General features: G+C 40.2%; 1 protein-coding gene across 1 annotated transcript; it reads right to left on the reverse strand.

Annotated features, from left to right (window-relative positions):
• Positions 1 to 70: 70 nt before the first annotated feature.
• Positions 71 to 11,732, reverse strand: LOC128743252 (suppressor APC domain-containing protein 2). Its single transcript, XM_053839797.1, has 2 exons — positions 9,861 to 11,732; positions 71 to 721 (listed from the first exon to the last, which is right to left on the reverse strand). Exons 1-2 carry the CDS (start codon positions 11,049 to 11,051, stop codon positions 299 to 301), a joined length of 1,614 nt encoding a protein of 537 aa, XP_053695772.1. The 5' UTR covers positions 11,052 to 11,732; the 3' UTR covers positions 71 to 298.
• Between the last annotated feature and the right edge of the window lie 9,566 nt (positions 11,733 to 21,298).

A 21,298-nucleotide genomic window follows, 5' to 3' on the forward strand; every position in this document is an offset into this window, starting at 1 on the left:
ATATCTACTTGTAACTTTTATTTTATTTTACGAAGCAATAACGAAGACATCTTTAAGAATTGTTAGCAGTTGTAAACCTTGTTTTATTTCCAATAAATGCATAATCGGTCAAAAATTTGTTAAAATCACATTTTAGTAGTTCTCGTACATTAAAATATCGGTTTAATGTGTTACTTTTCTTTAATCTGCTACTGACTAGCGCGATTGTAACTCAGATAAAACACGTACGAAATCTCCAATGGCAATCCAATCCTGCCTAATCGGTCTCGGAAGGATGACAATCTTATTCAGTTTATAGCTAAAACACCAGTTCCTCGGTATTGGAAGTCATACTACCGGCCCGGTTGGCCCTTTGCACCTGCAGCAGCTCTCTGATCAGTGATGACTTCTCCCTTTCCAGCAGCGAAAGCTTTTCGTTCTTTTGATTCACTTCCTCGGATAGCTGGAGATTCTGTTGCTGTAACCGCTGGACCATTTCCGACTGTTGCGCGTTAATGGACGAACCGTTCTGCGTCTGCGATTGAGCTTGGGCGCGCTGATGCGACGAGGGATGGACATGGTAGGACATCGTCGAACCTGGAGGCCGCAGCGCCAGGTTCATGTGCATTGGAAATCCACCTCGTTCCCAGCTTTCGGCCAACGTCAGTAGATGTCGATTTACTTCGAGAACTCGAGCTCGCTGCAAATCGAGACGCTCCTGGTGCGCATCAGTCCAAGTTTCCTGTAAAACATAATAGAATAATCTTCTATTAGAAAATATCGATATAACAAGTTTTTTTTACATTATTCAAATATTTAGAATTAAATATATACCATTCACATCATAGAGCATGAATCGTTTCGGAAAACGTTATATCGGAAATTTAACGGAATGTTCGTGACCCTCTTGGAGTACTCCGCGTTCATGTCGATTGTCCCAAAAATTCGTTTTCTGTTATTTGTATCGTATTATATGCCGTTTCATATTATATTACTAATATAGTACTCAAGATTAAGCCCCCCACCTCGGAATATGACACGGGTCTATCAAACTAGATTGAAAAAGGCAGCAAGAGCCAATAGAAACCAATCGATCGCAGGAGCAAGCAGCCCCACAAAAATTCAGACAGCGGAACGTTGCCTTCCGTTAACAATATTGACATTGATCGTTTAAATACATATTCTAATTCCTTGTATCAAACTATCGCCAGACGATGAAAAAGTGAGAATTCTCTATTGCGGCTGTAGAGCATAGAGTCGAGAAGACCTTAGAGAGTTTATTCGGAAATTGACCTCAACCATATGAGCTGTGTCCATTCACTTTAGAGAAAATCCTTGCGCCGTTGTCGAAACTCAACTTTATGCTTTTAATTGCGCTTCTAGTCAAGCACTGCTCCCATCCCCAATTTCCTGCTCTTTTCCCCTCTCACTCTGTTTGGGTACTATAAACAGTTTTTTGAGTATTAAGAACGGGGTAACTTAGAGACCATTCATTTATTTCTCAATACACTTGGGAGTAGCTCGACATTCCTCACGTAGATTGTAAATAGTCCCTTAGCTGCACCGTTTTCGAGTAATCGAAAAAAACAAACCGTGTAAAAAAAGACTTGAGTGTACTTTCTTCTACCGTTTCCTCCGTCTATTGCAAAGAGTACCATTATAAAAAAATTAATGCCTGACTTCATTATATAGGTCAAGACAACCCCAAGTAACACGCTTTTACCACATGTAATTGAAATAACTTATTTATGGCTTGTATTAGTCATACGGCAGTCACATGAACTACTCTATAACAACCCAGATAACACCAGATCGTAACAGAAAGTTCACATTAAATCTTTTTCGTGTCAATTTTACTTTGCAATTGTATAATGATTAGAGTATGTCAAAACAAAGTGAACAATAAGTTGTTTTGCAGTCGAACGAGTCCTCATATACAACTCATGACTGTAAATTATAAACCAGTACAGATGATTGCAATATTAAGTTCTAACTTAATCATATATTCATGCGTATTAAGGTGCGTGTTATAAAACCCGCTGTATAAAATGCAAGATAGAATTAAAAATAATCGTCAAAATTTTCGCACGTATATTACCTCCACTTTGGTACACATAACGGGTGGCAACTAAAATTTTGGAATTTTATCGCGGCCCTTATGCTCGACAACAAACGAGCTCAGAGAGTAATGAGAGTATGTATGTGTTAGCTCTCTCTCTCTCTCTCTCTCTCTCTCTCTCTCTCTCTCTCTCTCTCTCTCTCTCTCTCTCTCTCTCTCTCTCTCTCCTCTTTTTGTTAATATTTTTTGTTTTGTTTATGCTTGCCCAGTTTTGCTAAAAATGGCGTCGAAACAAGAAGCTTTCCGAGAGTGCGTTATACACTTCTTCGAACTGCAACAGAAATCTCGGCAAAAGTATACGGTACGACATTTAAAAAGCAAATATGTTGCGGCTTCGACTGTTTACCATATCCTAAGATGCCCAACAACTATTCGCAAGCAAGGTAGTGGAAGACCAGCCAAAATTCTGGACGCAGAAGGACATCGCTCTCTTTCTCGTTTCTTCAACAACAAGCCCTCTTGTTTGGCTATCAATTATGATGCAGCAGACGAATGTTTGAAGAAAACTTTGATCCCGTTTCTACAAAACCATCATGTAGATCAGTGGTGCCCAGACATAGGTGTGGTGCGGGCTATATCAAATCACCCCACGAGTTCGCGTGCCGCAATGACCTCTGACGATTTCCGCGCATAACTAAAGGTGACATAGGCGGCAGCAAAAGCCGACTTTTAGGAGTCACCATAAGATTTAAACTGGAAAACAATCAGATCTACAATATGCACGAGGTATCACGACTGATCTGAGTGACCTTTGTGTCATCAAAAAAATTATTCATAAGTCCGTCATCCCCCAAACTAGTCCGCGGGCCGCAGGAATCATCACGAAGGGCCGCATGCGGTTCGCGGGCTGCGGTTTGGCCATCACTGATGTAGATGGACAATACGCGTTTTGGCCGGATGGAGCATCATCGCATTACGCCATAAAAACACAATCGTTCCTGAATACCCATTCGATCCCATTTTTACCTAAAAACCACGACCCGAAAAATCTGTCTGAGTGCGCCCAATCGAAGATTTCTTCGGGATTTTGAGTTCCTTGATGTACAAAAATAACTGGAGAGCCACGAATTGCAAACATTTGGTTGGTAGAAAGTGGCAAAATTGACATTATGGCCGTACAACGCTCCTGTTTCGACGTCAAACGAAAGCTTCGCCGAACAGCCGATTACGGACCGTATCCAAATGTACACTTTTTTTTTCAACAATGGATAATGCATCTTTAATTTCGGTAAATAAGATCTTCTTCATGTATCTTTTTTTGACAGCTTGAAAAAAAAATTCCAAAATTTTAGCTGCCACCCGTTATGCTCTTTTCTGGCGTGAAATATAACTTTTTCGTTCAGATTTGATGTCGTATTTCTCAGTTGCAAACGATTTGGCATTACTGACGAACTGGGAACGGGATTTGTAGTGTTGGGCAGCATGCAAGATCGCGTAATAGATTGGAAGGCGATCAACGAGAGGTTGTCTATTGACGATAAAGAGCAATTTCTTCTTCTTGGGTGATCGGGCCCCATAGTCTGCACACCGACATGAATGATAACGGCCAGCGATATATAAACTTTGCGAGGCTTGGTAATCCGAAGCACATTTTCCCACGCAAAGATATCCACAAAGTCACCTAAAGATCATCCGATCAACGTTCAAGTAACCAGATTGCCCACGTTCTCATAGATGGCGGGTTCTTTTCTAACATCACGAACATACGTTGCCTACAGGGTGCGGCAATTTTTCTCTGACCATCACCTAGTAGCAGGATACGTGCGCTCAAAACTATACAAGTTAGGTTCGAGGCAAGATGCTACTCTAACAAGCCAGCCGTCGTATGTTCGAATCTCGGTTGGGCGATGCTGCTGGATAGCGTCAGTAGGATCGTTGCACTACCCCCGCTATTGTCCTGTACTCTAATAGCCGGCAGCGAAGTTTCTGTCGATAAAGAAGAGTCAAGTCTTAGAAAGACTTTAAGCCCAAGGCTTTGCACTTTCACTAGCATGTCAAGGCGATTGATATGTGCATTGAAAGACAGTTTCCTGTCCATAATCAATCTCAAGTCGCGTACTGTGTCCGATCGTTGTAAATCGAAATCTCGTATGCGGTAGTGATGTATGACATTAGATGGTTTATGTGAGAAAATCAAAACGCTACGTTTCGAAGTGTTGATTATCAAACCACATCTGTCGCAAAATGTATTGAAGTTGTCCAAAGTAGCCTGTAGTTTGCAGCAGTCAATACCGTTCTTTACCGGGAAAAACATGTTCACGTCATCGGCGTACACTAGCACGGATGCATCATTGAAGTACTCAAGTAAATCCTTCATTTACACAACAAAGCACATAGTGGCTCCCTTGCGGAACTCCAGAATTTACATCGAAAGTTTCGGGAAAAGACTTATTAAGCCTTACGAACAGTTTCCTATTTGACAGGTAGGGTAAGGAACGAGTTAAGCAGTGTTACCTATTTTAATCAGTTGAATATAAATGATCCGAAAATGCACTTTTTTATTCATATTTTCAAAATCTTTTGATAGGATCATCTTCACAAATCACTTAACCATACATTTGATTCACACAAACACAATTTACTGGGTTTCCGACAAGAAATATGATGAATTAAAAATTGTTGTCCAAAAACGTACATTTTTCAGCTGCTCTTCAGCAATCGCCACATCGCTACCAACGAATTCATCAAATTTTCAGCACTGATTACAACCACTCTGAAAGTCAAGCACTCAATTGTCACATACCATATTATTCAGTCTCTTTGTTTCTATTATCTAAGGCTTTGTCACTAGCCAAAAGTTTTATTATTTTCTAACAAAACTGAAAACAAATTCTGAATTGACGGAACCTGTTCACCTGTAGCAGCAGCTGCAGCACAACTGATGAACTATCGTGTTGCCAAGACAATGTTTCGGTTCTGGAAATAAGAATTTTAAGTTTGAAATTACCTGAAACCTCCTATGGTGAAAACGTGGTTCAATACTTTCAAGAGAAATGTATGTTCATAATTAATTTTTCTTTATTAAAAACAACACAATAGACAGCTTTTTCAATAATTTTCGAAGATTTTCTCAATGATTTAATAAAGCAACGATGTGTTTCAATGCTATTTGCTTTGACAACACTGTTCTGATCGTTTGTACTCGGATCGTTTGTACTGCTACATGTTTACCTCTTTTGTTCTCCCACCATCCTTATGAACAGCGAGTGAGACGTCAAACTCGCAGTTTCCCATAAGAACACCAGAGAATAAAAGAGACGACGAATACCGTTTGCCGAACGGTGAGTGTATGCCCCGATAAACAATTTAGACAGATGGCATTTTACGCATCTATGCCGATACGCTATGCCGATTACGCATCAGATGCCGATTAGTAGGTCACGCGAACTTACTGAATAGGGGGAAAAGTTCGAGGGATTTTTTAACGGGACGTAAAAAAATTCAGATTTCTGGAATGCTTAAAATAGCACCTTGCGGGTGAAAATGGGTTCGGTGTGTTCAAAATTAGTTCCGCCGCTCCAACTTTTAAAGCGAAAAATCAAAAGTTTAGCTCAACAATAGTGTCTTCCAATGGTAACAGCTTGAAGAACTAAAGATAGCAAGAAGATTGGTATGCTGATATCCCCCACTTAGTCAACCCATCGCTTGTAATAAGGTAAAACAATCAGTGACCCGCTTAAACTGCTTAAAACTAGTTCTTTACCCTATGTGTAAATCCAATTCAACATATCCAGTTTGTTCAAACAGCTTTGATGCTGACAACGTGAAAAGCCTTTGACATGTCGATGCCATCTCGATCCCGGTTCTTGACACAAATTCTGCGAGGTTAGTCAAAATTGATCTTTTCTCTAAGAAACGTTGTTGATGATCTTTAATATTTGATTCCAACCATAGATAAAGGCAATTATAGACGAGGGATTCAAATAATTTTGGAATGGCTGATAAAATGGCTATTCCACGGTAGTTTTCTACGTTCAATTTGCTGTCCTTTTTGTGAATAGAAATGATATGAGGAATTTTCCAGCAGCCGGGTAAATATCCATGTTGCAGGGATTTATTGAATAAAATATGCAGAAGATAAATTAATCCAGATTTCCTAATTTCCTTCAGTGATAATTCTGACAGCAGACAATCGGCCTACTAGGTGAAGAGCCCCGGAGAATACGAAATGATTGGTTTGATGGGGAATGTCAACAGGCACTGGAAAGAACAAAAAAATGGCTTGAAAAAATTATCTGAACGTTACCACTAGGGAAAACATGGCAAATACTGACGTGCAAGGAACCATTTGACCACGTTCCCCAGAAGTGAAAAGCGCTACCAAGACGCAAATTTTACGAGATCGTGAATCTCGCAAAGATTGCACACCGAAACCTGACATATCTAAGGGACGGGATGGAATCGAATCATAAAGAAGAAGCGCGAAGTGGTCGATAGGTGAAAACAGCTCTTCGATGAACACCTCAATGGCGAAGTTGCAGAATGAGGCGGAATGGAAGTTAACCTAGTTAACCCATGGAAGATAGTAATGTTCTAGCACCTGATCTCCAAGAAGAATCAGTTTGCTGAAGATCAACAAAGTTACCGGTAAGGATCGCCTACCAGCAGAGCTCTATAAACATGGCCGAGAAATGACAAAAAGTATGATCATCTCGACTGCTGCAACTACCGCTGCATAGCGCTGGTAAACGTCGCCTACAACGTTCTCCCCCAGATCCTGTTACGCCGGCTGTCACCGATAGTACAGGGGCTCGTAGGCAATTATCAGGCGGGCTTCATGGGGGCTTGCACAACTACGGACTGGATTTTTACCATCGGACAAATCTTGCAAAAATGTCGGGAGTATAACGTGGCCACGCATTACATCTTTATTGATTTCAAAGCAGCATACGAAACAATCGATCGCCACTAGATAATAGGCAGTATGAATAAAAGCGTTTGTTTGACTTCTTCCATAAGATTTCCACGGGAAAAGCAAAGCAAACTTATACGGCCTAATGTACGAACACGGTTTTCCGGAGGAACTGAAGAAAGAGGCTGAAAAGAGGACAAACGGGCCTGAAAATGGAAGAAAAAGACGAAAAACTGAACAGAAAAAAGAAAATCACGGCAGAAAAGAGGAAAAACGAGAGAGAAAAGAAGGGAAAACGAAACAAATAGAATAAAGAGGCACAAAAAAAGAAAGAAACGTAACAGAAAAATGAAGAAACGAAAGTTAAAACAAGAAAACGGAACAAAAATCAAGAGAATCCAAAAGGGAAAAGAAAGTAAACTGGGTATAAAAGGAGAATTGTGTAACAATTGGAAATATGTAGCGAGTTGGAAAATAGGAAAGAAAGTGAAGAAAAGAAAATCAGGAAAACGGACAAAAAAATAAAATCGCAGAGAAAAAGTTGAAAAATGAAAGATAAAAATGAAAATTGGAACGCAAAAGGAGAAAAGGAAACCAAAAACAGAATGGGACCCAAAAAAGAAAAAACGGGGGATCTAAAAGAGAAAAAAGAAACAGACGAAGACGAAAAACGATGAGGAAAATAGACGAAAACTGAAAACGAAAATGAGAAGAAAAAAGACGGAAATCGCGAAAGAAAGTTATAAAAGAAAATCAAGAGCAAAATAATAAAAACTGGGACCGCGAACCAAGAAAAACGGAACAGTGAAACAGAAAAGTCGGGACAGAAAAAACAAAAATGGAAGGAAAACGAAAAAAATGAGAGCAAAATGTAAGTAAAGAAACCAAGAAGAAAAAACAAAACCAGAAGTAAAAAAATGAGAGGCGATTAATTATAGCCTGGTTGGACTCGCGGATCCCCCATCATGCATAAAGGGGAACGTTTTGCAAACATAATAAGCGTTGCTTCAATGACCCTCTCATACCTAATTTTCTGCTCTTTCCCTTTCACGCGTTGTCTCCCCTGAGATACTGTCAACACTTGTATTTCATTACTTTCTTCTACCATTTCCTTCGTCGATTGTAAAAAACTACCGTCATGAAAAATTATTTAAATCCTCATTACAACGCTCAAGATAAAAACACGAGGTTGGTCTATCCTTGTCCTAATTCAAGTCTTTAAATGTCCAATGTCAAGTTTAAGTTCAAAATCTCCAAAAGATCCGGCGAGAAATCTGTCAGTTGAAGAGTAATAGAGTCGTCGAAAAGGACCACTTCCTGCTGAACTTTACTAAAATGGCAGAGAATCATCAGCAACGCCACTTCACTGAATAATTTCAAGGGTTTGGAAGGAGGAGAAACTACGGGAGGAGTGGATGGAAGATAAGATTTAACCCATCTGTAAAAATAAAAAAGGCAATCGGCTAGATTGCTGTACTTGCCGCGGCATTACGCTGGTCAACGCCGCCTACAAGGTGCTCTCCCAGATTTTGTGGCGTCGCCAATCCCCAACAGCAAGAGAATTCGTAAGGAAGTATCACGGGCCCCCACGTGCTTCTACGGATAATATTTACTCTCCGATAAATCCTCCAGAAATGTCGGGAGAACAATGTACACACGCACCATATTTTTGTGGATTTCAGGGCAGCATAGGATGCTGTCGAGCGCGGACAGCTATGGCAGATAATGCTTCAAATTCTCTTTGCATGTTATTATTCATGTCTAATTCCAAGTAAAACTTCCAGTTCAAATTACTACAAATTTAAGCCCAATTTCAAATCCAATATTAAGTCAAATTTCCCATTCAATTTGAATAAAGCTTTAAACCTCAATTAGCCCAAATTCAAATCTATTGCAATGCCCCATATCAAGTCCGATTTCAATTCCCATTGCAACTCTAATGTCTAGATTAGTTCCAAGTCTAAATTCTAGTCCAATTTTCAATGTTGAATGTTTTATATCCAATTCTATTCGAAAGTTCCAAGTTTTCAACCTAACCGGCCGATATTTTTATGGTAAGTAATAATAGATTCATCATCCTAAGATTACTCGATTTTCCACATTCTTCTGAAAGGCGGATGTACCAACTTTTATTTTTGTCTGGGCACGCTAATGTCTTGAATAAGATTTTTTAATTGGAGTTATATTAATGCTTGTTTTGAAATTTCAATCACTTTATCTTTTTTTCATCTCTATTTTAAATATGTGGTACGAAAACTTTAGTTGGAATTCTACAGAACTTTTAATGCTTCATTATATCATTATATCTTACCCAAATGCCATTGAAATTGATTGATAAATTTTTTTAAATTTTAGTCGCCGTTTACTATTTGCATAGTAATGACTTCTTATATTCCACCATTGAAAAAGTGTTTCAAGCAAGCCAATCAATGACTGCTTGAAAAGTTTCAAATTAACGCCTCCACTTCCTGCCAAAAAAAACCCAAACCATGCGTGGGAGCATGTTGAGCGAAAGAACAACCAATCGACATACACAAGCTACTAGTTTCAAGAACAAGACGACTTCATTTCGTGTATGGTAGCATAAAAGGTTATATTTTGGGATATTCACACAAACAAGTTGATAGGTTGGTTGTTTACTCACTGTTTTACGCCAAACAACTTCAAACTTTGGAAAAGAACTGCGATTATCTGTTTGGAACACTTTCAAATAAGCTTAGTAGATCAGATTAAAAATAAATTGCAATTATCTCAAAGTTAAGCCCATAAGACTCCATACACATAGGTAAAGAAAACACCTAGCAACTCTTAGGAATGACCAGTTTTCATCGCAACAGGAAAAATCGGTTCAGATATTTTACCCCCCAAAGGCTCTACTTCATACCGTTTCACCCACTCCCATTTACTCACCATATGCGTACCACACCGGCCCAAATACTTGATCTTATCCTGCACGATCGACAGCTGCTTCAGATACCAATCGCGGGCCTTCTCCACCGCCGTTAGGCCCTGCAGGAGGATATCTTTCTCCTGTTCGATCTGCTTCAGACGCTTGAGCATATTGTAATCGACGCCATTCTGCAGCGTGTGTCTTCGCGGTTCCCGTCGCCGTCCGATGCTGCCACCTCCGCCGGCGCTGCCTGACTTTTTCTGGTACAGACCGGTTGTGTGCATACCCAACGAGGGTGATGAACTTGCGTTCGAGAGATCAATTTGACCGTCGGCCGGTCCGCGTGCCAGGCGGAGGTGGGTTTTATCGGATTTGTCCGATTCGCCCATCAGAAGCGACATTTGCCAGTTTTGCAGAGCGTTGCGTATTTCCGCCTTGTCGATGTTCGAGTTTTGCTGGTTTCGTTCGAGATTCAGCGCCACTCGAGGTGGTTTCGGTGGTCCGAAGGCACCTGGAAGGATGATGGGAGGTGACTCGAGAACTAGATCTATGTCACTATCGGGGGTCAGCTGAGGCATGCTGAGCGTTTTCTGCGCTGGCATTGCATTATTGGGTCGAACTGTTGCAGTGTTTGCACTGTTACTTGCCCAAGATGGTTTAGTCATTGTATCTAGATCTAATAGTGGAGCTGATGGCGGTCGAACGGAGAGCTTGGTTGGTGAGAGGGGCAGTTTCTCCGAATCTTTAGACAGACGGCTTGTTCTACTTGATTCGGTTTGATTGCGGAGCAGGCAGATTTTGAGCCCACCGCAAAACCGATCGAACGAAAGCAGTCCGTTTGGGGGCGTAACTTTGCGCAAACTATCAATTACACCCCGTGGCAGCCCCTTGGTGCCATCGTCCTGCCAGCGGTCCTCGATGTCCGACAGCTTCACCAAACCGGTTTTCTGATCGTCCATTATATCGAACAAGGTGCGCATAGCGGATACGAATGGCTTCGGAAGTCCTTCGGCGTGGCTCCCAGCCCCAGCACCATCCTGGAGCGGATACTGCGGCTGTGCCAGTTGCGATTGTTGATGCGTCTGCTGATGATGAAGATGATAATTATGATGCAGATGAACTCCGGTGATGCCACCAGCACCACCACCGCCACCGGCACCGACACCGTTCAGCGTGAGAATATTTTTGCGATTACGATTCGATGTTGCCATAACGTTCACGTTGATTGTTCGGCCTTAGAGTTGATTCATAATTTTGTTGGATAAATTTTTTTTCCGCACTACAAATGATCAGGGAAAATACAATATTAATTTGCTAGCCAACGCACCACGATGCTGCTTTGAACTGAGACACAAAATTGGGATCACAAATTTTTTGAGACTCCCTTTTGGAGTTATTATTTGTTTACTCGGTTTTGGCTTGCGTCACGTTTTCAACTGCTGGGGATGGCCCGAAAATGTTTGTCATTATTTATTATCATTTTAGAAAGGTATCAATATTGTGATACAGTGAAACACTTTTCTGTACAAAATTCTACGATTACTTTCCATCTCAGGTCAATAGAAAATGAAACACTTCGCTAGAATTAAGTTATTAAAACCAAACGAAATAGTTTCATTATAGATATCACACTGAAAGCACTTCCTCACTCAATTTATTCCACAAAGCATTCTTTGCAATTCAGTGAACTGCATTTGAAAAAATTTTATGTTAACACTTTAGGTTGTACAAATTATGGAGATTTTCTGACTATGTTTCTCTTCCGTCACGGTCGCCATCATTCGGTAGTGCCCGTTTACTTCGAAGGCAATCATTTGCCAGATAGTATTGTTCAACCCGTTGACTTATAGCTTCCAAAAGCTAATTAAGCCAGCACCGATTTGCACACAATACCATAGGGCTTACACAAAATATACACATAATCTCGCTGCGAAGTGCTTACGCGCAGGAAGCTTGGCGTTTAACTGTACTGATTACTTCTTTCACTCCACTTTGCTTCGTAAATTATGCTACTAGTCGTCGTTGCGGTCGTCGTCTGGTTCGCTAAACGCTTGTCTGATGAGATGAGGATTTGGCGAACACGCGCACGAAATGAAAATATTTATCCATCCATCCGACCGCAAGCGGCATGGATGCTGCACGAAAAGCTATGCGTTTCGTCGAACAACATGAAGAATGACACAATCCGCCATCGGCGGCCACCGCGCGAACGCAGAAAGTTGAAGGCGCTAAAATTATGTTCTCCCACGGGTTGGTGGCACCGTTTGAACGATCAATGATCGCGTCCCGTCCGTCCGAACTTATGCGTACAACTCGGCGCGACTGGTTCAGGTTAAACACAAAACTATACTAAGAAGCGAACTTTATTTTTTTATGTTTTGTGCTGCAGCCTCACTGGGTCTGGCAGGTAAATCATTCGGTATGCTAGTTAGCGAGCAGAAACGGACTGTATAGGTAGGTACTTCATGAGAGTCGATCAGTCACCGCTGCTCATAATAAACCAGTCCTCGATGAAGTGGGCTTTCTACGGGTTTTCGCTCTTTTCCAGCGTTCTCTGTTTATAATATGTGCGACCGAAATGCACACTCCAACGCGCCTAATACAACGACGACGAAATGCTCAACGGACAGGTAAGCAAGTAGCTGCAATGTCCCGATTTAAAGGACGAACGGAGAAAGTGAGCAAAAACTGTTAAACAGTTTGAACAAAAAAATAAAAGACATAAATTCCGTTTTGTGACACCATTTATGATATTCGTCTATTGTATGGCATGGAAGAAAACTTTGGGCTTTTATTATGAGTCTACTTTTTGCTATTTAAAATTGTATTATTTTCATCCTTAAAATATGATATGAAAAAGAGATCTTTGATGGTTATATTATTGTCCACTTTAGAACAAAGTGTAACGAAAAATGGTTGTAATTTGTACGTTTAAAGCTAAGTCATTCTTTAGTTGATTCTAGAGAAAGTTATATCAGTTTGGATCAGATTGGAATTTTTTCTAAATTTAACCGTCTTTGATATTGCTCAAAAATAAGGTAAGCGATTGCCTTGAATTGAATGAATCCCGGGAAAGCCACTCTCGGCCTTGATTTTAAATAGCTTTTTGCGGTCGATAGTATCATATGCAGCTTTGTCGTCTATAAACAGATGGTGCGTGGGAGCTCTGTGTTCATTACCTTTCTAGAGGATCGCAGGGGAAATTTATGGTCCTTTATTGACCATCCTTCATCTAGGTACATCTCTTTTGGAACAAAATCGACATTTTTAGCTGCATACCATTTTAGAGTAGTGACAGTTAGCTAAATCAGACCAGAATGTAACGTAATCTTTATGCTTACAAATCAAGGGCAAAATTCGTTTCGTCAAACATTCTTTTATATACACACTTAATGTCATTGTTAAGAAAGTGCTGAAAGGCTCAGTCTTCTTTCCACACCTATCCCAATTCCCAACAAACCATTTTGTTGTACAATAGCTTATCATGCGATTATTCCACTGTTATTAGCCGAATAGGAGTTGAATAAGCTACTATTCAACAAAAATGTTTATTGGGATATATCTCTTGCAAGATTCTCTGCGAATTTATAAGCAAAGACGAACTTATGTAAAATTTTTAAAGAAATTACTTAAAACCATTTTAACGTAGGTTTCGTCGTCCATCAAAATACATCCGTTAAATTTCGCCAAAACTTGCTCGTACAAACGCCTAGCATGCTTCTTGGCTACCAAATTTTGCTTCTAGTGCCGATTCATATGTTTACTGGCACTGTAAGATCAGCAATTCTTTATCATTCTCAGATTGGACTTAAGCTCTCGGCCACTAGGTCCATGTTTCTTGAAAGTTCTTTGCCGCCTTTTCACACCTAGGTTCTCCTTATTATAACTCTTTTATGTCGTTCGAGTTCCATTCTGTACTGCTTCGCAACGTGGTAGAATTTATTGACGAAACTGGCACAAGTGTTTCATCATAAACATGTAACCAATGTGTAACCCTTTGACGTTACAGTTCCCACCATAAAGGGCGTGCCGGTTACGCACGAGGGGCGTCCAAATATCCGTGTGGTACCGAATCGACGTAACGAATGCTTTGACGAGGAGTGTTAGCAGGTATTGGATAAGACGAATGAAGCGCGGGTACGAATGCTGCGTATAGCCATCCGTCAGAATGTGGAGCGATACAAATAGAAGCGGGGACAGTAAACCCGACTCTTCTAGGAGAAGAAAAGAAGCGCCATCAGGAGAAGAAGGAGTGCGAAGAACTCGAGCCGTTGTACCGCTTTCATGACACACGGAAGTTTTAACAGAGACCCAGAGAATCTCGCAAAAGTTTTGTGCCGCGGGCCGAAATGTGCAGAGATAAAGATGGAGGTAGTTTGGCTGACGACCGAGCGGCGATCGAAAGATGGAAGCAGCGCTACGATGAACACCTGAATGGCGTGCAGGCGGAAGACCATGATAGTGGAGGAATGGACCCAATTGGTGCAGCAAGCAACGGGAATGAGCCACTCTCATCAATAAGCGAAGTTAAAGAAGCCATCTAGCGGCTGAAGAACAACAAAGCAGCGGGAAAGGATGGCGTTGGAGCTGAACTTATTAAAATGTGCCCGGACAAGTTGGCCAAATTGTATCAATTGATTGTCAAGATTTGGGTTACAGGTTGACTACCGGAGGAGTGCCCGATCTTTCGGGCCCATTCGAATCTCGCACGGAATTTCGACAAGAAGATGGTCTTTCATGCCTGCTATTCAACATTGTGGCTGTAGGGCGGCGATTGAAATGCGGGGGACGATTTTCAATAAATCCAGTCAATTTATCTGCTTTGCTTATGACGCAGATGCTGTCGGCAGACCATTTGAGGCAGTGGAAGTTCAGTTCACCAGAATATAGAAGATTGCGTTGAAAATAAATGTCAAAAACGAAGCATATGCATGCGAGCGGGACCGAGCGCGACAGGCCCGTTTGGCAGTACCGTGGTGTTCAACGGCGATGAGTTTGAGGCAGTCGACGAGTTCGTATACCTTGGCTTACTAGCAACAGAGGCCAACAATACCAGCCGTGGGATTAAAAGGTTTATTATTAGCGGAAGTCGAGCTTACTACGAACTCCACAAACACTTGCGGTCGAACAATTTGAGCCCCCGTACAAAGTGCACATTGTACAAAACTCTAATTAGACCGGTTGTCCTCAACGGGCATGAAACGTGGACATTGCTAGAAGAGGACCTACGAGCACTCGGAGTTTTCGAACGCCGAGTGCTAAGAACCATCGTTGGCGGATTACAAAAGAATGGTGTATGAAGACGAAGAATGAACCACAACCTCGCGCGTTTCTACAGCAAACCCAGTACCGTGGACCCCCGTTCGTTTGACCGTTTTTAATCTGAACACTTTTTAATTTGAACCCCGTTGGTTTGCACGACGTGCAAATTAAAAATGGTTCAAACGTCATACTCAATATGACATCATTTGCTTATGCAGACAATGCGCATAAACACGATTTGTTTGTGCTGATTTAGCGTGTTTAATCTGTTTCACAATGCGTTTTTCCAACGATTATGGTAGAAATCCGGTCGGAGAATGAATATTAGCTGCTTGCAACTGCCAACTGAATCAAACCACCAAAACAATAACAAAGAACAGGGCTACCAGTTTACACAAGTTCCGGCATATTTAGGGTTACCAATTGTTCAAATTAAAAACTAACCCCGTTAGTTTGCATGAGGAATCGTTCAAACGAACGGGGTTTCACTGTATTCAGAAAGTGGTTAAAGCTGGACAGATGCATTGGGTAGGACTTGTTGCTAGAATGCCGGACAACTATCCTGCAAAAATGGTTTTCCCATCGAATCCAGTTGGAACAAGACGAAGAAGGGCCATCGACAGAATTATATGGAGGAAATATGCTACGCAGACCTTGTCATAAGACGTTGATCACTAAGAAGAAGAAGAAGAAGATGATAATGAAGATGATAAAGATGATGTTGGCATTTTAGCATTTTGGACTCATTTGTTTCAAAAAGCAGTAAAACCTTGGGCTGAACCGTCTTTCTAAGAATTGTTCCTTCTTTATCCAGACTTCACGGCCGGCTGTTAGAGTGCAGGACACTTACTGGGCTAGTGAAACAATCTAACTTGGATATAGACTGAATTTTACCGAATTTTGTGCTAAATTGTTTTACATTGTTCGAGTAGGGGAATATATTGACGAAACTTGCACCAGTTGTTCTTCACAAACAAAGTTACTATATGTCACATAGTTCCAGTTCCTACCACAAAAGGCATGCCGGTGACGCACGAGTAGCGTCCAGATTTACTTTCAGGCAGACTTTAGATCAAGTGGAGCATGAAATTAGCGACTATGGACAGCATTAGATAGAACAATTACATTATGCAGGTCTTGTCTTGCGATATCTGGTCGATTAAGTATGTAAGTTAGTGATTAACAGTATGAGAAACAGTACTTTTTTACAGATTTGTCGAAATGAAAAGGCTGAATACTGCAACGAGTAACGTTATGCGTGTCATGCAGAGAATAGGCTTGTAGACTTATCGGAAGCAGAAATAACCATCCTAGAATGTCTTCTCCGCCGTTTCTTCAAACCAAAGTGCTTGGCTTTGATTAACGTAATAGAATAAAATAATATCCAGTGTGGTCATTAATTTACGACATAAAATGTATTTAAAATTTTCGGAACAGTTCTTCAGAACCAACTGATTAAAAGTTTTTTAAATGCTTACGTATATCCTATAATATAATTCTTCAGCCTTGACTTAATAATAATAGCTGCATAACTGTCAACTTTTTGCTTGGGATTCTCAAGTTGGGAATAAAGTTTTGTTTCAATTCGTTATTGAACAAATATGTTAGTTCAAATATTATCCTCCGCTAGCAGCAAATTCTCCATTGAGAGCAAATTAACCCGTTTTTTGCTACCTTACTCAAAAGTGATAAGCATGCTAATGCGGATATTTTGCTTCGAATGAAATAAATGGTAATCGAATAGCGCCAAGTGTGCTAAATATGGCGGGTGCCGTAAAATAAATGAAGCAGCTATTCTATATTGTGAGTTTCATTAAAAGTTATCTTCCGCGTTGCTCAAAAATGAAATGCTCTTTCATGGTTGCTGGCTCGATTTTGATATTATTGGAAGAAGTTACACAGAAATCATAAAGTTTAAGGTACTTTTGGCCACCAAGTTACGTGAACAACATGTTTGTTTATAATATTTTGGCATCAGTTCTAGCGCGGTGTTTGGGAGCAAACATAATTTTTGCCCGACGACGGCACAAGCAATGTGTGAACGGGCATTGTCATGATGGAATATAATACCCTTCTTTGTTCATGTCCGTCTCAAATGGATCAATTATTAGCTGTTGGTAGGTACAGCCACTGTAATGATTTGAGCTTGTCTCTGTCATAATGGATTTGCTTGCTAGTAAGAATTTGATGCAAAAACAGGCATCATTCGAAGTGTATCTTATAGGGTAGTTGATCCAGTAGTTGTGGTAGTACCAATAGTTGCGCTACTATTCATTATTAATGCATATTTTCGTCACCGTAGCATTTTAGATAAAACAATTACATTCATTATATAAAACAGGTTTTTAGAATTATTGGTAGTTAGACTACACTATTTAAAATTAAAGCATTATTTGCTAAAATGCCAATTTTCCAAAATCTACCGGGCAGTTGGAGCGCACAACTATAGGCGCTCATCTATAGTTTTGCTACGATGTTTTTTCACTTAGCAACCTAGCAATGTATATGGAATAACACAATTAAAGGAACATCAAACTTAATTAAGAAAACATTAGCGCAACTGTTGGTACAATATAATTGAATCGGAAAATTCATTTTTTCTTTATAAAGCTTCTCGTACAACGAAAGCAATTGTCTTGCCTTGTGACAAATACCTTGTATTTGATAAATTTATATCCCACAAGCATTAATTGAAGTACCGTGGACCCCCGTTCGTTTGACCATTTTTAATCTGAACACTTTTTAATTTGAACCCCGTTGGTTTGCACGACGTGCAAATTAAAAATGGTTCAAATGTCATACTCAACATGACATCATTTGTCCGATTCGTTTGTACTGACCTAGCGTGTTTAATCGGTTTCACATTTCGTTTTCCTAACGATTAAGAGAGAAATCCGATCGGAAAATGCAATATTCGCACTTGCAACTGCCAACTAAAACAAACCACCAAAACAATAACAAAGAGCAGGGCGGCCAGTTCACACAGGTTTCAGCATATTTCGGGTTACCAGTTGTTCAAATTAAAAAGTAACCCCGTTAGTTTGCATGAGGAATCGTTCAAACGAACGGGGGTCCACTGTATATCTATACCTATAAAGAAGGATTTCTGTCCGTCTGTCTGTCTGTCTGTCTGTCTGTCTGTCCTGTGTTCCTTATAGAATCAAAAACTACTGAACCAATCGGAGTGAAAATTTGCATGTAGAGGTTTTTGGGGCCAGGAAAGGTTTTAGTGATGGTTAGAGACCCCTCCCCCCACTAAGAGGGGGGGCTCCCATACAAATGAAACACAAATTTCTGCATAACTCGAGAACTAATCAAGCAAATAGAACCAAATTTGGCATGTGGGTGTTTTCGGTGACAAGAATTTATTCTAGGGTAATTTGAGACCCCTCCCCTCTTTATAAGGGGAATTATAACTCCTCTCCCCTTTAAGAGGGGGGGTTTCCATACAAATTTCCTCATAACTCGAGAACTAATCAAGCAAATGGAACCAAATTTGGCATGTGTGTGTTTTTGGAGACAAGTTTTTTTTCTATGATGAATTGGGACCCCTCCCCACTTTAAGTGGGGGGGGGGGGCTCCTATACAAACGAAATACAAATTTCCTTATAACTCGAGAGCTAATCCAGCAAATGGAACCAAATTTGGCATGTAGGTGTTTTTGGAGGCAAGAATTTTTTCTATGATTAATAAGAACCTCTCCCCACTTTAGGAGGGGGGGCTCCTATACAAATGAAATACAAATTTCCTCATAACTCGAGAACTAATCAAGCAAATAGAACCAAATTTGGCATATGGGTGTTTTCGGTGACAAGAATTTATTCTATGGTAAATTGAGACCCCTCCCTCTTTATAAGGGGAATTGTAACTCCTCTCCCCTTTTTTTTCTGTGGTGTATTACGACCCCTTTCCCTTTTAAGAGGGTGGGCTCCCATACAAATGAAATACAAATTTCCTTATAATTTGAGTACTAATCAAGCAAATGGAACCAAATTTAGCATGTAGGAGATTTTTGAGTCTTGAATTTATTTTATGATAGTTAGAGACCTCTCACCCCTGTGGCAGGGGGATATGGACTCTAATACAAATAAAACAGAAATTTTTGCGAAACTCAAAAACTAATCCAACTCGAGAAATTCGAGACTCTTCCATAAAACATTAATCAATAACAAGACCACAAAAACTATCTATAGTAACACTAGATCATTCAGGACGAGCCGGTCGCGAGTGTTGCCGGTGACCCGCCGTCGGAAGCGCCGCCCACTGGGGGGCTTGCAAAACTCGAGATAGTGACAAAGATCATCCGAGATTCATGATTTATGTACAACACAGGTTAATTTGTGGCAATACGAAGTTTGTCGGGTCAGCTAGTACCTCAATAAACAAGCAAAATGAAGTTAGATTGTGCTTAGTGGCGCAACTAATGGATCATCTACCCTACATACAAAATCGTCCTGCATTATATCTTCATTTCAGTTCATATGGAATCCAATTTTTATCTTCAATTTATCTTTTTCAATGGTAAGAGTAAAATTAGAATAAAGAATAACATAAAGAATTTTTCGCAAATTTTGGTAAGTAACATTCAACTCTCAAAACCTTTCATGTTTATTATCTCTCACAGTTCGGGCACCATTTAGATCGACCATTTCGCAGGCTAATGTTTCCAGTCTTAGCAATATAGATGTGCACGTGCCCTTTCTCCCTGAAAACAGCTCTGTCAAAATCGAATCGCGCTCTCTCTCCCTCTCAAGGCACCTGAATCAACACAAACAACCACCATACACATATCGAAGGGAGAGTCAAGAGCTCTGAGCTGCAAGCTGCTTGTTGTGAACACAAGGCACAAGAAAGGCAGCAGCAAACGGCAAGCAATTGGAAAACGCTCGACCAAAGTAACCACTAACCGATTGAGGACTGGTTCTTGTGGTGACCAAGAAACCTGTTTAGCATGAGGTGTATGCGAGAGATCCGCGCTGTGAGGGTGACGTTCAATCCTATTCTGCAGCTTGCGCCTTAGGCTACTCCAGTCCAATAAAAATAGATGGTTTTAGTAGTTTTGCTCATTGTTTGCTTAGTTCTATGAATGTTTTGTTAAACTGGTTAAGAGTTCAATATGATCAAAACACTTAGAGGAAAAAAATTGCAATTGCTTTACGCTAAAGTTGAGGTTGGACTCACCTGGGTAGAAATCATTGAAGCTGACTTCTCGCAAGGCATCGGTTTGCATATGCCAATGTTCAGTAAACATTTTCATCTCATCGTCGAACTGCCATTCACCGTCAGAGACAACAGGCGAAAAGGAACGAAGTGCTGCTGTGCTGCACGGTGGAAATGGTACCTTTCATAGACCTACCGCGGCAGACCAAAAGTGGGCCAATATTAGATTGAAAAAGTTCCTCGTTTATTTTTGCTACGCCTTGATTCTTGCATAACTGGCACAGCGTTATTTTGTTCTTGTCTGCACGTTGACCGTGTGATGGCTTTCGCATGGCAGATTTGTAAATGTGTCTGTTGTGGTCGAAAGCAACCGTGTAAACCCGTTTGGAGACTGTCTAGGTCCGTTATTGGGAAAGAAGAAATTAATAAAACTTAATTCAATTCACTTGCCAATGTGTTGTGGGTGCTTGCATGTATGATTTATAGATGAAAACATTTATAGATTATACATTTTGTAATGTATGGAAGAGTTATAGGACCCATGATTGTCTATCTTCAAAAAAATTTCCTCAATTTCTAAGACGACCTATTATGGCAAATCGATTTTTAGTTTTTAAAATGCTTTTTTTTTATTATAGAAATTAAGTTTTATTTTTTCAGTATTTTTTATGAAATTTCAGGATATTTTTCACTCATAGATCATTTTTTGTAGGTCCTATAATTTTCGAATTAAATTTTTATTAAAAATAATCAGTCCTTCCCAAAAGTTAATCTGGACCAATTTTGAAAAAAAAAACTAAGTATGCAACGTTGCTTATTTACATGAACTTTGTACACAGAAACTTTCATAGACGGAAGATGAGTTGACGCGAAATCCGTCAAAATAAAAATAATGGCTATCCATTCAAACCTTTTTTATGGCTCTGTCCGTGAAATAAGGTTTACCAGTACCTTAAATTATCTGATTCCCAATGAAAACAATTGTGTCTGTTTCATGACTGAGCTAAAGCCATAAAGTCTTGGGATAGTGTTAAAA

Source organism: Sabethes cyaneus, chromosome 3, assembly GCF_943734655.1.
Source record: "Sabethes cyaneus chromosome 3, idSabCyanKW18_F2, whole genome shotgun sequence".
NCBI classification, from domain to species: Eukaryota; Metazoa; Arthropoda; class Insecta; order Diptera; family Culicidae; genus Sabethes; species Sabethes cyaneus.